This window comes from Sarcophilus harrisii, chromosome 2 (genome assembly GCF_902635505.1).
Source record: "Sarcophilus harrisii chromosome 2, mSarHar1.11, whole genome shotgun sequence".
Taxonomy (NCBI): Eukaryota; Metazoa; Chordata; class Mammalia; order Dasyuromorphia; family Dasyuridae; genus Sarcophilus; species Sarcophilus harrisii.
The window spans coordinates 36,339,444-36,355,619 of record NC_045427.1 but is presented as its reverse complement, the minus strand read 5'-3'; the positions used below and the strand labels follow the sequence as shown (position 1 = coordinate 36,355,619).

General features: G+C 37.7%; 1 protein-coding gene across 3 annotated transcripts in view; it reads right to left on the bottom strand.

Moving 5' to 3' along the window:
* The window catches only part of ADGRG3 (adhesion G protein-coupled receptor G3), a 37,450-nt gene that overhangs the window by 13,990 nt on the left and 7,284 nt on the right, over positions 1-16,176 (bottom strand). For all 3 annotated transcript variants that reach the window (XM_023495422.2, XM_012540712.3, XM_012540710.3), the window contains 7 exons: positions 8,885-9,019; positions 6,813-6,846; positions 6,575-6,675; positions 6,267-6,379; positions 2,159-2,439; positions 1,931-2,024; positions 1,093-1,367 (listed from right to left, as the gene is read on the bottom strand). In XM_023495422.2, coding sequence (XP_023351190.1) covers positions 1,093-1,367; positions 1,931-2,024; positions 2,159-2,439; positions 6,267-6,379; positions 6,575-6,675; positions 6,813-6,846; positions 8,885-9,019 — 1,033 coding nt within the window. The remainder of the gene's footprint in view (positions 1-1,092; positions 1,368-1,930; positions 2,025-2,158; positions 2,440-6,266; positions 6,380-6,574; positions 6,676-6,812; positions 6,847-8,884; positions 9,020-16,176) is intronic.

Sequence of the window (16,176 nt, the reverse complement as noted above, 5' to 3'; positions counted from 1 at the left end):
GTTGTTGTGAGGATCTCTAATGAGATAATGTATGCATGTAAAATACTTTTCAAAACTCATAAAGCTATATGTTAGCTATTGTTATTAATAACAATAGCTAACATATAGCTTTATATTTAGCTTTTATATAGCTGGACACAACCACTTTCAGTCTCAGCTTCTTCATCTGTAAAATGGAGGCATTAATAGTATCTATCTCATTGGGATTTTGTGAAGATCTAATTAGGTAATATAGAAAGCACTTTGCAAACCCTAAAGTATTATATAAACATTATTGGTATTACTTCCACCACCACCACAACCATCACTACTACTGCTGCTACTACTACTACTACTATTACAATTACTGAGGCTATTTCTGCTACTACTATTACAGCTGCTACTGCTACTACCACTACTATTAGTACAACTACTACTGCTGCTACTACTATTATAGTACTAGTACTACTACTACTACTACTATAGCTGCTGCTGCTACTACTATTATAATTACTACTATTACTACTACAAGGTACTGCTGCTGTTGCTACTATTACTAGTTGCTGTTTGTACTACTACTACTACTACTACTACTTCTCCTCCTCCTCCTCCTTCTACTACTACTACAATGCTGCTGCTACTACTACTTCTAATTGCTATTAGTTCTACTATTACTACTACTACTAATTGCTATTAGTACTACTAGTACTACTACTACTATTTCTCCTCCTCTTCCTCTTCCTCCTCCTTCTCCTCCTACTATGCTGCTGCTATTACTATTAATAGTTACTACTATTACTACTACAAGGTACTATTGCTGTTGCTACTACTACTAATTGCTATTAGTACTACTATTACTACTACTGCTGTTTCTTCTTCTTCTTTTTCTCCTCCTCCTCCTCCTCCTCCTCCTCCTCCTCCTTTTCTGCTGCTGCTACTATTAATATAGTACTACTAGTACTACTACTACTGACTACTACTATTTGTGGCTCCTGTTTTCTCTCTATTCCTTGGCACAGATTGGTGTTTCTTTGTCTTGTCTCCCAGGATAGGTGGGGAGAAATGAGAGTATATGACAAGTTACAAAAGGACAGGGCCTGAAAGCATCCTTACCTTGGAGAGAGTTGAGTAGTGTGAAGGCATAGATAGTAGTCAGACCAATCGGGGTGAGGAGGACCAGCCCCCACGTTCCTCCCACCAAACAGGAGAGGCCAAGCACGGTGATGACCCCCTTCCATGTTTGGTTCTGCTCCTTGCCTGCCTTGGAACCTCGAAGGTGGAAAATCTTCCAAGCCACCAGACTCAGAACCACACCACCGAAGAGGAAGATGACAATGAAGTAGCCGTGGACTGTGATGTACAGGGCTGTTGTGTTCTCTATCCAGCACCTGACCGATATCCAGGGGGGTCAGCATGAGGAGTGAGCCTCTTTGCCTCATTCTTTCTTCCCTTATGGTTTTCCTTCCCATCACCCAGAACTTGTCACAGAATCCCCGAGTCTCAAAATTGGTGCTCATTTCTGAGCAGAGACGGCCTCTGCAATATTCCTTCCAAATTAGCCATCTAGTTTTTAGTGATGTAGAACTCACTTGCTCCCTTGAAGTTTCCTAAAACCAACTTTGATTAACTTTTGTTGTCCTGTACCACCCTTGGGAACTGGCCCTGTCTACTTTAGTCTTGTTACTACATGGACATGAGAAAAAATGCTCTCCATTTTTACAGGTGAGTAAACCAAGGTCTCAGCTTTCTCACCTGTAAAATGAGATGGCTGGGACTTAATGAGATTATCTCTGAGGCTCCATTAAATTCAAATTCCTATGATAAATGGTCCCATAACCTGATGCTTCCTGTCCTAAGGAAGAGAAAGTAACTCTTTGCTTTGGATATCTCATCCCTCCTGCCTTCCCCATTTACCCAACAGTGGAAACTATGGAAAACTGATGTAACTCACAGCTGCAAGGTAGTATGGTTATCCCCATCCTTGATGGCGTAGTGCCCATAGCTGCTGGTGCTTCCAGTGATGAGGACCACTAAGAAGGGAAGTCCTGAAGCCAGAAGGAGAAGAGAAAGGGAAAAAAAAAACATGGATTTTCCTCTGTGCTCCTCTCATTTGGTTCCCAGACCTGGCATTGAGACCAAGCTTTAGCCCTCCCCAGACACACTCAGGGCAGTCACCTACCCCAGGCCACCAGATTGAGTTTCAGGAAGTAGTGGCTTATGTATATGTTGAAGATCTTGATAGCCAGCAGGTACAGGTGGAAGGCCTCAATACCCATCCAGGTGAAACAACAGAGCAGGAAGTAATGGAAGATCCCTCCTTGTGCCCGGCAGGGGGCTCTTTGCTTTGGGGGGGTGTGCTCCAGGTTGATGATGAAGGTGAAATTCAGAAGGACCAAACTGATGCAAAGGGCCACGTGGATTTTGGGGGCATCTTCTGACTTGAACCTCTCCCTTGTGAATCTAAAAGAGGGATGCAGGGACAGGAGTCAGAGAAATGGGAAGACAAAAGGAAGACCCATAAGAAGGAAGCTATTGGACTCCTCCAAAGTAAGAAGCACTTTATGTAAGGCAGAGAAGAGAAATAATAGCAGTCCTCATGAGGGAACATTTTATATAATCAAAGCACTTTCCCCAGTAGCCTTAGGAAATGGGCAGAATAGCTCCCATACCCTCATTTTACAGATGAGAAAATTCAAAAGCCAGAGACAATTCTCTGGTCACACAGTTAATGGCAGAGATGGAATTAAAACCCAGCTTTTGGTTTGGGTCTGACCCTTTTCATACCATCTCCCAAAATGACCACTTTCTGTTTCCCAATGCTAGTGTTTTTTCTTTAAAACTATTTTGTATTTATCTTCCTTATATACACTCATACACATATGTGTCTATATTTGCACAGAGATATACACATATATGTATGTCTATGTAAAAGTATATATATGTATTATGAATATTGCACGTGGAACTTGTTTCATTCTTTGTACTTCTATTCAGAAAGTCTGGCACATAATAGGTGCTTAATAATTGCTTGTTTCCTTCTTTGACTCTTGCTGTAAACCTATAGTTTGGTAAAGATGGGAAAAGGATCTTAAAAGTTATCTAGTCCAATCTCTTATTCCACAGAGAAGTAAACTGAGGTCCAAGAAGGAAAAGTAGACTGTACAAGGTCATAGTCCATATAAGGATCTTCCAGGCAGTTGATAAAGGGCTTTGCTGGATGGTGGATTGATGCCCACTCTAAGCTGTCAACTTATGATGAACTGGGCATGTACTCATGTTTCTTAATCTCCTAAAATCAGCACAAAGTCATCTAAGAAGTAGAATTAAATAGTCGCTGGAGTTTCTTGGGTAGAGGTAAACACATAGACTGGGCTGATGAGTTATATAGAACCATGGCCCAAGGAAAAATTGCTTAGCTCATAAAATTGGAAAAGAATTAAGCTTTATGGTTGTAAGTTACATTATGGGTTACTTAGTCCATTGTCTCTCATTTTATAGATAAGGAAACTGAGATCTGGGATATGAAGTTACTTTTCCAAAGTCACACAAGTAGAAAGTGGTTTGAATCTTGGTCATGGAATTCTAAACTCAGTGTGCACTCTACTATATTATGCTGCCTGTTGCAGCTTGATGTTACTAAAGCAGCAAATCTTCTAGGAGAGAGTAAAGAAAATGTTTTTTTTATAAAAGTTAGACCTGGACCTTCTTTGAATGTACTTGTTTCTATTTTTTTATTTATTTCCTCCTTGGTTGTGCCTTTCACTTTTCTTTTCTTTCTTTTTTTTATATTTAATAGCCTTTTATTTACAGGATATATACATGGGTAACTGCCTTTCACTTTTCACTCCTCACCCCAAATACCTCAAATTGGGTGGTGGGGAAAGGGAATGCTTGAATATTTCCCTATGCACTACTTTCTTTCTTTTTTTTTTTAATAGCCTTTTATTTACAGGATATATGCATGGGTAACTTTACAGCATTAACAATTGCCAAACCTCTTGTTCCAATTTTTCACCTCTTACCCCCCCCCCCACCCCTCCCCTAGATGGCAGGATGACCAGTAGATGTTAAATATATTAAAATATAAATTAGATACACAATAAGTATACATGACCAAAACGTTATTTTGCTGTACAAAAAGAATCAGACTCTGAAATATTGTACAATTAGCTTGTGAAGGAAATAAAAAATGCAGGTTGCACTACTTTCTTAGGAAGATTTTGGGGTCCTATGATTATTCAGAAACCCTTAGGATATCTTTACAACAGCCAGAAGGATGTGAGGTATTCCATATGTTCCTCTTGTCTATTTGCCATTCTTCCTACTGGATTGGAAAATGAAGGAGAGATTCTTAGTTTAATGGGGAAAGTATTGAATAGGATATCAGAAGACCTGGGTTCAAATCCTGACTTTGCCAGTAATTAGCAAATCTTGGCCATCACTGATGAGGTCTTCATTGTTAGATGTGGCTAGCAGAGGAATTGATTAAAAATTAATCCCTTAGGCTAAGCAGGAAGAAGGCTCCGATAATTGAGACTAGTTTAATTCCTTGGACCTACCCTCTAAAGGTAATCCAGTCAGAAACCCAAGTTATGGCAAGACTCTGAGGCTAAATTGCCCCTAAAAAGCAACTTGTGGCCCATGGCTTTGCTGCTACCTTCCTTTGGGTCAGACCATCAAGGCAAACTGCCTCAGGGTGTCTTTCTCTCCCCCTACCCCATGCCACTTGGTATCTTCCCTAACTTCACCATGCTTCTCAACCCCACTTCTCCTTAAATCTTTTAGGTGCTAAGTCCCTTTCAGGATTTACCCTGCCAGAAAAAGACATGCTCCAACCCCATGGGGGTCCTCTCTTTCTACTGGGAAATTGTAGAACTTGCCTTTTATATGCTTTCTCACTCTATTTCATATTTACCATTTCCAGTATCTGCTGTATCTCTACATTTTGCTTGTAACCTATTACCCTAAATAAATTGACGTTTTGCCAAAGAGAATGGCCATTGTGAATTCTTCACATGACTGAACCCCACCTTTTGGTGGCTGCCATAATTTGGTGACACACTCAGTATCATAGCTCACATCAATCACTGTACCTCAATTTTTTTTTATAAAACTGGGAAGGGGATGGATCAGGTGACTTCTACAGATAGCCCCAGCTCTAATAGTTTAGGAAGTAAAAAGGAAATTTAAAAAAGAAAGAATTTAGAGGTAAAGTGAAGTCAAGGCCATAGGTAGACTTGTGGAGGAAATAGAAATTTCTGCGTGTCAGCACCAAGGACAGATCCTAAGACATGATTTTAGCTGCCTCTGCTGCCATTCAGTTTTATAAGGGGACACATGTTACCTAGACCAGGGAATAAACCCCAATAAAGGAGTCCCTTTGATTGAGTCTTGAGGGATTAGCTACAGCAGCATCCTCACTGTTCTTTCAAAAGTCTTTTTGTTTCCCTAATAATGCTTTTTTTTCTCACTATTTCTGTTATCCTCTTTCCACTTCTCCTGTGTCTTTGTATGACCTTAGGCAAATGACCAACCATACCTCTTCGAATCTCAGTTTTCTTGCCTATACAATGAAAAGGTTGAACTGGGTGATCTCTAGGCTTACTTCTGGCTCTGGAGCCTATGAATGATCACGAGTAAGTCTTTTTATTATTTTTATTTTCCCCAGTTACTTGTAAAAAACAAATTTTTTGTTATACATATATATTCATTTTTTTACATATTTCCATATGTTGGGAGAAAGAAAATTAGAACAAAAGAGAAAAACCAGGAAAAAAACCAGAAGAAAAAAAGGTGAAAATAGTATGTGGTAATCTACATTCATTCTCCATAGTTCTCTCTCTGCATGTGCAGGGCATTTTCCATGCAAAATTTATTGGGATTGTCTTGGATCACTGAACCACTGAGAAGAATCAAGTCTATCATAGTTGGTCACATGAGTATGTTTAATTGAAGTCTTTCCTTCCACATCAATTAATCAATAATTATTAAACCTACCTTGTGCTAGGCACTAGACTAAGTTTTGTAATTATTAAACCTACCTTGTGCTAGGCACTAGACTAAGTTTTGGGGAGAGAAAGACAAAAAATGAAACAGTCCTTGCCTGCAAGGAGCTTATATTCTATCAGAAGAGAAAGCATGTGCATATTAAAATCTTGAATACAAGTTGATTTTTCTGGGGAGGAAGAAGAGAGAGAGATGGACAGACAGACAGAGAGAGACACACACATGCAGAGAAGGCAAACCATACTTGAGTGTGTGCAAGTGGGGATAGGAAGCTGACCTACCTCAGGACAAAATAGAAGATTATGGTGAATAACAGGAAGCATAGGGATGTGCCACAGCCAACAAGAGAGATTTGAATCAGAGTCTTCACTGTGGTAGCATCAAGGACTGGGTTCTGTGAGGTCCCCCCGCCAAAAAAAAAAAACAACCAAACATTTCATCAGACAAGAATAGCAGGCAACCTCCCTGTTCTCCCCCAGCCAGAGAGGCTCAGTTCCCCCTGAGTGCATTGGCCAGGATCACTAAGGAGCCTGAGCCATTAGGAGACTGTAGTATCCCACTCTCCTCCCCAGGGGCCCGGGTATGTCACCAGTAACAGGGCAAAGAAGGTCAGGTGGTCACAGCGGCAGACAGTCTGGTTGGTCCTTAGCTCTGTGGAACAACCTGTGGATTTCCAGTCTCCAGCTATACCTGCAAAAGTAACTTTTAAGCTCCAGAAGGGGAAGCCAGGCTCCAGCCATCTCTCTCCTCCCCACCCTGCCTAGGCCCTGGGAACGTGCTCCTGGATACTGGGAGGAGACGGGGTGATGTGGCAGAGAAGCACCTACCTTGACTGATATCCCAGAACACGCATTGTAGGTTCTGAAATCACAGAAAAAGGGGTTTATTTCTGAATATATCTGTATGTTTCTTGGGTTGTGTACATATGAACATTTCCTCAGGGATGTGCAGCTCTGTATCCCCTGCCTTGCTTGTGTGTGTGGGACTGTGTGAGTTCTGGATACAAACATACTCTATTTTCCTATTTTGTGCACTTACATCTGTGGGCTTGTTCAGATGAGTATGTATTTGCAAATATGTGAATGTTCATATCGGTGTGTTTGTGTTTATTATTATCACATGTGTAAGTACATATATACATGTATGATTTTGTGTTTATGTGTGTGATGATACAAGTGCACATGTATGGATGTGTGAATGACCCACAGGTACAATTGATCTGTGCTAAGTTTTTGGTTCTTTCTATTCCTTGCTGCCTTCTGGAGGCTAGAGATTTAATCAACTCCACTCTTGTAACAGCTAACTTTTAGTCCAGGAGCAATATAAGGGCCCCCAGATTCAGGTAGTCTTTTTTGGGGGATTTATGTCAAAGAAAAAATGATTAATACAATCATAAGAGTTCAGAACCCCTCTTTAGGAAAATTCCTAACATTCAGACATTGGCTCTCTTCTCTAATTTAAATTTTGCATATTTCTAGCTAACCCTTGGCTTCTTTATATTTGAAAAAAAAATCAGTACATATAGGAAATGCTTAGACAAAATAATAACATCATCTATAATAATAATAATTGCATTTATAAAGTGCTCAGCAAGGCACCATCTAGCTCTCTTCCCCACCTACTCTACCATTTTCAGCTTTTTTTTAGTGTTTCTTCATGAGATTGCAATATTCTTGAAGATAAGAATTGTCTTTTTTTTTTAATTTGTATTCCCATGCTTAGCACCGTGTTTGACACATCACAGGTAATTAGTAAATGTTTATTGATGACTGACAATTATCTCTTTTAATCCTTGCAACAACCCATTGAGGTAGGTTCTATTATTAGTCACATTTTGTAGATGAAGAAACTGAGGCACAAAGCATTTAAGCCACTTTCTGGGGTCACGAAGTTATTCAAGCAGTATATATTAGAAGGCTTGATCCTGAGCACAGAGTAAGTAGTCTATCTTTTGGAAGTTCCCTAAGTTCTCTAAAGAAGTGATCCCAGCCACCAGTTTCAACATGAATTTTCTGTTTCCAAGACATTTTCAGGACACAAACACTGTCCTCAGTTTTTCTCTTCTTTTCTGTAGTTTTGGTCTTTTTTCTGTTTTTCCTTTGACCTGTTAATCCTGTGCCACAGATTCCTTCCAGTCCCATGAAGAATCGGGTATGCTGTCCTTCTCACTAGTTGCTAGAGAATATGTATAATAGTTCTTCTCAGCTAGATGAAATCAGGAAGAACTGAGTTCAAAATTAGCCTCAGACACTGACTTACTGGGTGATCCTGGCCAAGCCATTTAACTTCTTTCTGTCTCAGTTTCCTCAGGTAGAAAACAGGGCTCATAAAAACGACTGCCCCAATTCAATGAAATATCTGTAAAGTGCTTATCATAATGCCGGGTGCATAGTAAATATTTATAAATGCTTATTCCCTTCCTCATTCTCCTTTCTTACAGACTCTGTCTCCTTAAAAACTCCCAGGTACAACACAAGTCCCCCTTCCTGCTCAAAGATCACAATTGTCCAAATCTTTTCAAGATTGGAATGGAAAGTTTGTCTTTCTAAACTGTAAATTCCAAAGTCAAATCTCTATCACATATATGTACATGTATGTATCCATACTGATTTGCTTTATGCACATGGGTGCATTTGTATGGGTTAATATGTGTTTGCATTTATGCGTGTGAACATGTATTTGTTACATATTCACAATGCATGTGCTAGTATCCATGTGTATATTTGCCACACGAACTGTGAAATGGTATGTATCTATGTATATAAGGATATATATATGTTTGTGTTAAATGGATATATTTGTAAATTATTAGCACCCATGAGAATATATGCATGGTTTGCATGTGTGACATACATTTGTGCTTGCCCCATTCCCATATTCGTTAGGGCTGAGGCTTTACCTGGTGCTGCTGCTTGTGGGAAAAGGTGATCTCCACAGGTTCATCCAGATCCTTGATGGGCTCGGTTCCAACCCGAATGCCTATCATGTGATTGTCCATCACAGAACTGCTAAACTTCTGCCCAGTGGCTGAGCCCTAAGGGAGAAGAAAAAACATTTTAGGTTTCAGGAGGGAAACTAATAACCCTTTCCCTCTTCTACTTCTCAAACAAGTCCCTTGGGTCATTGACATGAGGAGTAGAGTTCTGAGCTGGATCTCTGGGTACTCAAGGCAGGATTAGATAAATAATAATAGCAACAAATTGAGAAAAAAACTGATAAATAGAAGCATTTATAGAATTCTGTATATGTGTGTATATATACACACATATATATATGTGTATATATACACACATTGTTTCTAACGATAGCCATCCCTAGGGTGCAGGAGAAGAAAAAAATGAAATTTACATAATTTACATAATACATGTTGTATATTTGAAAGGAACAACAAACTGTGCATGGTAGGTTTGAAGTTTCATGTACAATCATTTTTATTGTACTGTTATAAAAATGTTTGTTTTAGTTTATAAATTTAAAATAAATTTAATTCCTTGAAATCTATGGAATATTTTACATGGCTTGTATATTTCATAAAGTCCTTCAATATTATACATATAATTTGAAAATCACTTTTCCCCCAAATCTCTAAGGTTGTTTACATAAATATTTTGTTCCTCATATATGATTGAGAAAACCAAATAGGAAATGTTTTTAACTACTCACATCTCTTATAGAAAACTGGGAGATAAATATATTTGAAAGGCTTAAAATTTATATATGCATATATTCATATATAGTGGAACCAAGACATAGCTAAAATATGGGAAACAAAGCATACTAAGTCTTCAAATAGATAAAAAGATACATTTAAAGACATTGAGCAATATTTAACATCGGTAAGGAAAACATATGTGAGGCAACCTGACATAGGATATAGAGATCCAGCTTCCGAGCCAGGAAGATCTGGGTTCAAGTTCTGCCTCTAACAAATACTATCTATATAACCCTGGGCAAGCCACTTCCCTTTTCTGTGCTTGAAGCAATTCTCTAAACTCTAAATAGCCAAACAGGTGCTAATTGAGCAGTGAGTGGGCTAGGAAATAGTATGCCTGGAGTCTGGGAGACTCATCTTTCTGAATTCAAATCCAGCTTTAGACACTTATTAGCTGAGTGATCCTGAGCAAGTCATGTTACCCTGTTTGCCTCAGTTTACTCATCTGTAAAATGATCTGGAGAAGGAAATGGCAAACCACTCAACTATATTTGCCAAGAAACTCCCAAATGGGTCCACAAAGAGTTGTACACAATTGAAAAAACACTCATCAAATCAAAAGGAGATTTTATTGGAAGTTGCATTGCATACATTTTCTGACTTTTTTCATGTATTGTTGGCTTTGCTGATTTTCCCCCTTCTTCCTTTTTTGCTCCTGAGGCAATTGGGATAAAGTGACTTGCCCAGAGTCACACAGCTAGGAGGTGTTAAGTGTCTAAGCTTAGATTTGAATTCGGGTCCTCCTGACTTCAGGTCTGGTGCTCTAACCACTGGACCACCTAGCTGCCCCCCCCTTTTTCCTCTTAAAAGATTTTTTGTTATATGGGATAACTATCTGAGAAAGAAAGAAGTACTTAGAGAATTTACGGTGATATAAAAAAAATAGATAGCAATTAAAAGTTATTTAAAAAAAATAAAATTCTTTTTCCAGATACAAAGCAGTATACAAGAAGAAAAAAAAGGGGAGGGGGAAAGAGATTACAATGATCTGGGTATAGAACAACTTAAAATAAAAAAAAAAGAATTAAAATAACAAATCCAAGAACTGGGTCTTTTTTTTTTTTGAAAAGACAAAGATGATTTTTAAAAGTGCAAGCCCAAATCATCAAGATCAGAAGTGAGAAAGGAGAGATCATGAGGGTAAAAAGAAATGAAAAAATATAAAAGATTATCTATGTTAATCAATTGGAGGATCCCAAAGAAATTGGTGACTGCCTAAAAAAATGCAAAATTCCAAAATTAAAAGAATGGGACACTCTCAGAAGGAGAAATCAGACCAGCTATTAAAAAACTTCCCTGCAGAGATACCTGGTTCAACTGGGTGCAAAAGCAGCCATGTGCTGGTAAATGTGTAACATTGACTCTGTCAGAGGAAAACAAAAGTTTAGTTTATATCACTTTCTTAAATCTAGTCAATCAGCAATGCAATAAATCAAGTCCTGGTTCATAGTGATAAATCTAGGTTCCCTAGGGTTAGGGAATCAAAATGATATTAGGGTTTCTGGTCATCAGGGAGTTCAATAATAAGGTCTAGTGGCAGGTTCAGGGTTCAGGAGAGGTTTGGCTCCCCTGCACCCCTTGGGATTTGGCGCAAGGGTAGGGAGTTTTGGGGACTCCCTTCTGGAGGCACAGAGGCTCTCTGTAAAGGAATTTACAGTCCTGAAAACCTAGATTGATTAAAAAAAAAAGTTTAATTATAGGGATTGGGAGTAAGGTTAGAAATCCTGACGGAAAGGCATAAAGTCTCCTAGGGAAATAGGTGAGGGTAAAGAGAATATGGCACTGGAAAAGAATATTCCAGTGGACAGAGGCTTCCTTGGCATCCCAAGCATGGGGCTGGCATGTTTGGAACCTCTGCAAAAAGAGGGTTTTAGTTCGGCTCTTTTATATTGAGTGTCCTAGTGGGGGCTGGGACAGCTCAGCTGGGGGTTGCTCTTAATGGGTCCGAGTACAGTTTGAGTTGAATTAAATGGAAGATTTTCATAGGAATAGGGTTGGAATTGTCTACCTCAAGACTCAACCAGCTCCACTTAGATAAACCACTTTATCTGATTCCCTGGGGGGGGTCTCTCATTGAGGCAAGGTTGAAGGAAATTTTCTCCTTCAAGGATTTTTTAGAGTTTCAGGATCCCTTCTTCAATAGCATTAGCTGATTTCTAAGGTATAAATGCTAGTACTGAAAATCTAACACTCAGTTCTCCAAAGCCAGCTAGATGACTTCATCACACTCCTAGAAGCATATTTGATCAAATTTTCAAATTTGAGAAACAAATAACTCTGATATGATGTAAACTAATTGAAAGCTTAAGAGAAGAAGGTAGGCTATCCAATCTCTTTTAGGAGGCAAATATGGTTTTAATATCAAAACCTATAAAGACAAGACTGAGCATGAAAACTATATCATTAATATTAATAGACCAATATTATAAATGAACATTGACATAAATATTAAATGTAAAACAATACAACAACAATGCTATCTACTGTGACCAAATAGGATCTTCAACTGGGAATAAAGGATAGAAAACAACAGAAATCAGATCAATAAGAAAAAAAATAAAATTGCTATGATACTTAAAGGAGTTTACTTTCTATCAGAAATAAGTTAAATATGTCTACAGATAAGAAATAGGATAGCTAAGTGGTGAATAGAGCTAGAGTCAGGAAGATCTGAGTTCAAATTTAGCTCCAGATACTTATTAGCTGTGGGATCCTGCACAAGTCATTTAACTTTTACCCCCCTTCAGCTTCCTCATCCATAACATGAGCTGGATAAGGAACACTACATTACCTTTGCAAAACAAACAAACAAATTAAAAAAAAACCCTAATGGGTTTATAAAAAGTGGAACATGAGTCTAAAAAGGCTTAATTAGAAATAAGTAAAGAGAATATGTATACAATAAATACAAAGCGATGGGGACTTCTGACAGAGTGAGTCAGAAAAGGTCTCAAGAAGAAGCCTTTGATAAGGCTTGAGCAGAGCCTTGATAAGTAACAACTAGGGAATAGAACTAAGAAGCAGAATTGAGGAAGGAGAGAATCATAGGCATGTGAGACAGCTTGTATAATTGAATGACTACTTTCAAAGCCATTTTTAAAAGTCCCCATTCAAAATGGGGCCATAAAGCCCTTTAAAAACCAGAGTTTTTATTTTATTGTAAAGGCATTGGAGTTCTTGAGCAGAGGAATGATATGGCCATACCTATGGCATATTAATTTGGCAGCTATATTAAGGGTAGATTAAGAGACTGATACAGGGAAACCCATTAGGATGTTATAGTCTCAATGAGAGATAATGAGAACCTGACCTAAGATAGTCATGAGGGAAGAAGACAGAGGCAAAAAAAGATGGCGAGGAGGTAGAATTGATAAAACTTGGTAACTGATGGGACAGGGAAATTGAATGAAATTGAAAAGTCAGGTATGGCTCCTAGGTGGTAGACTTGACTCATTGGGAGAATGGTGGGGACCTTGCAGAAAAAGGGAATTCTGGGAGAATGGTAGATTTAGGGAGAAAGAAGATGAGATCTTTTTGGGTCATGTTGAGTTTGAGATGGCTTTGGAATAGCAGTCTTTTAGCAATGTGAGAATATAGCTACACAGAGAAATGATGTCTGGATTGGAAGTCACCTGCATAGGATAATAATAATTAACATTTATATAATACTTTGGATTTTACAAAGTACTTCACCAACATCTAATTTTATCCTCATAACCATCCTGGGAGATAGGCACTATTACCCACATATTGCAGATGAAGAAACAGAGGCTGAGAGAGATTGGCTTACTTAGGGTCACCCAATATTTGAAGCAAAAATTGAGTCTTCCTGACCTACCTCTGGGAAGCCCACTTGCTTAGCTATCTGTCTCTAGAGATGATAGTTGAATCCATGGAAGCTAATGAGAAGATAGATTTTGGAGGAAGAGAAGAGGAAAAGATCCAAGGTAGATCTATGGGTGGGATGTGGATATGGAATCCTGCCAAAGATGCTAGGAACGATGCTTCCGAAAAATAGGAAAAGAAATAGACGTGTTATGAGAACCCAGGGAGGAAAGATGAGAGAATATCCACAAGAAGATAGGAAATCAGATGGTTAAATTTAAAAACAACAACAATACAAAAATATGTTAGATACTTCAGGGAGGATAAGAATTGTGAACAGAAAGAGGCAAAAAATAGTCCCTGCTCAAAAGTGGTTCACAATCTAATAGGGAAGACAAGAAGCAAACAACTATGTGCAAGCAAGCTATCTACAGGATAAAGAGGAAATAATTAAGAGAGGGAAGACAGCAGAAATTTAAGGAGATTAGGAAAGATTTCCTGTAGAAGGCTAAGATTTCAGTTGAGACTTAAGGAAGCAATGGTCACTCTAAAAACATTAAAAATAAATTCTTCTAGGAGTTTAACTGTGAAACATAGGGGATTTATAGAATTTATGTTTAAAACTTAAAAAAAATTAGGAATGAGACTTTTACAAATATGTAAAACAGTAATGACCATCCTTATTACTTGTAGAAATCTTAGAAACAACAGCAAGATTTGAAAAAAGGAATTCAAAGAATAACAGGTTCTAGTTAAGAAGCTGCTATATCCCTATTTGCAGGTGACATCTTTGTAGAGGAGAAAAGTGTGGCAGACAGAGAGCAGGTCTCAGAATCAGGAAGAACCACGTCTTGATCTCATCTAACATATACTAGTTGGGGGACCCTGCATGAGTCACTTAATGTCTTTGTATAGGCAATTCTCTAAGCCTATCAATTAGAAGGTGCTGACTTGTATTGGTAGAGAAGAAAGTGCCTTCCCAGGAGGACTTTACAAAGATGAAATCAATAGTACAATAAAAAAAAAAAAAGAGATTGAACGCCTAGAAAACCCATGACCATTAATGACAAAAACAAATCAACAGTAGTAATAAATGACTTTAGTGAGGTAATGAGACGATAAAATGAACACAAGAAGTATCAATCTACCTTTACACTACGACCAAGAATCACAGCAAATCAATAAAGAAATAACCTTTGTGATAATAATGAAACACATTAAGTGGTTTATCATAACTCATCAAAATGTAAGACATATGATGATAGCTTCAAAATGGTGGTTGTTGGAAATCAGAGGAGAATGCAAAATAGGAAGCAGTATTCCATGTTCATGGTTAGTGGTTCATGGTTAGTGAAGATGCCAAAATTTCCCAAATTAATCTACAAATCGAATGCAAAGCCAATCGAACTAGCAATAGGATTTTTCATAGATAACATTTATAGGGAAAACAAGCAAGACTATGAAGAACCATAAGAAAGAAAATGGGCAAAGGTAATGAGAATGACCGGATTTTAAAATGTGCTTGTAAAGTAATTATTATGAAAATTATCTGGTACTGGGGAAAAAATCAAGAGGCAGATTAATGGAACAGAAAAGAGAAAAAAAACAAATAGAAACCAATGTAGGTAATTAGGATTGTGTGGAATGCTTAATTGTTATTTTTAAAAATTGTTGGGAAGATTGAGGAGCAAAAAATGGGGCTACATTCAAAACTTAATATAGACTCTAACTAGGTAATCAATCTAAGTATAAACAAATAATAAAAAAGTAGAAGAAACAGTAATGCTATATTAGCCTCAGAAGGAATGATTGGAGATTAAATTGATGGGTTTGCTTATGCAAAGGTAAAAGATTTTTCTATAGCAAAAAAGAAACAAACAAAAAAAACCCTCACAACATTTTTATTACAAGAAAAAAAATCATTGAAAGTAACTAAAAGATTGACAAACAGATCAATAAGGAACTGATTTATATGTATATGTGCATAAACATGTATGTTTGTGAATATATGTATTCATATGTGCATGCATATGGTCAAATATTTATATATACATGATGTATATATGTACATAAGATTATGTATACATATTTATGTGTGTGTTTATAGTGCATATATGTATATATAATGTATATGTGTATATAATGTATATATGTGTGCATATATAAAATGTATATATTACTATGTGTGTATATAATGTATATGTATTTACATGTATATGTGTATATATTATATATTTTTAAAATTTACTCTCCCCTAATTGAATCACAGACCAGTTTGGCCAAGTACAATGGAAGGGACCAGTGCCTTGTGATTTCATTGGCATAGAGAATTCACCAGATACTTTGAACTGGATGTCTTATAGACATCTCAAATTCAACATGTCTGGAGCTGAACTCATCATCTTTCTCCTCAAAAATCTCTTATCCAAATTTCCTTTTTACTATTGAAGGTACTATCATCCCTGCAATTTTCCAGGCTCAAAACCTCGAAGAATTAAAGCGGGATGTCATCTCCAGCTTCTCACACTGTCTTACTTCCCAATATCCAATCCGTTGCCAAATTCTGTTAATTTTACTTCTGCAACGTCTCTTGCATATGCTCCCTTCTCTCTTCCAACACTGCTGTCATCCTGGTGCAAGCCCCCGTTACATCA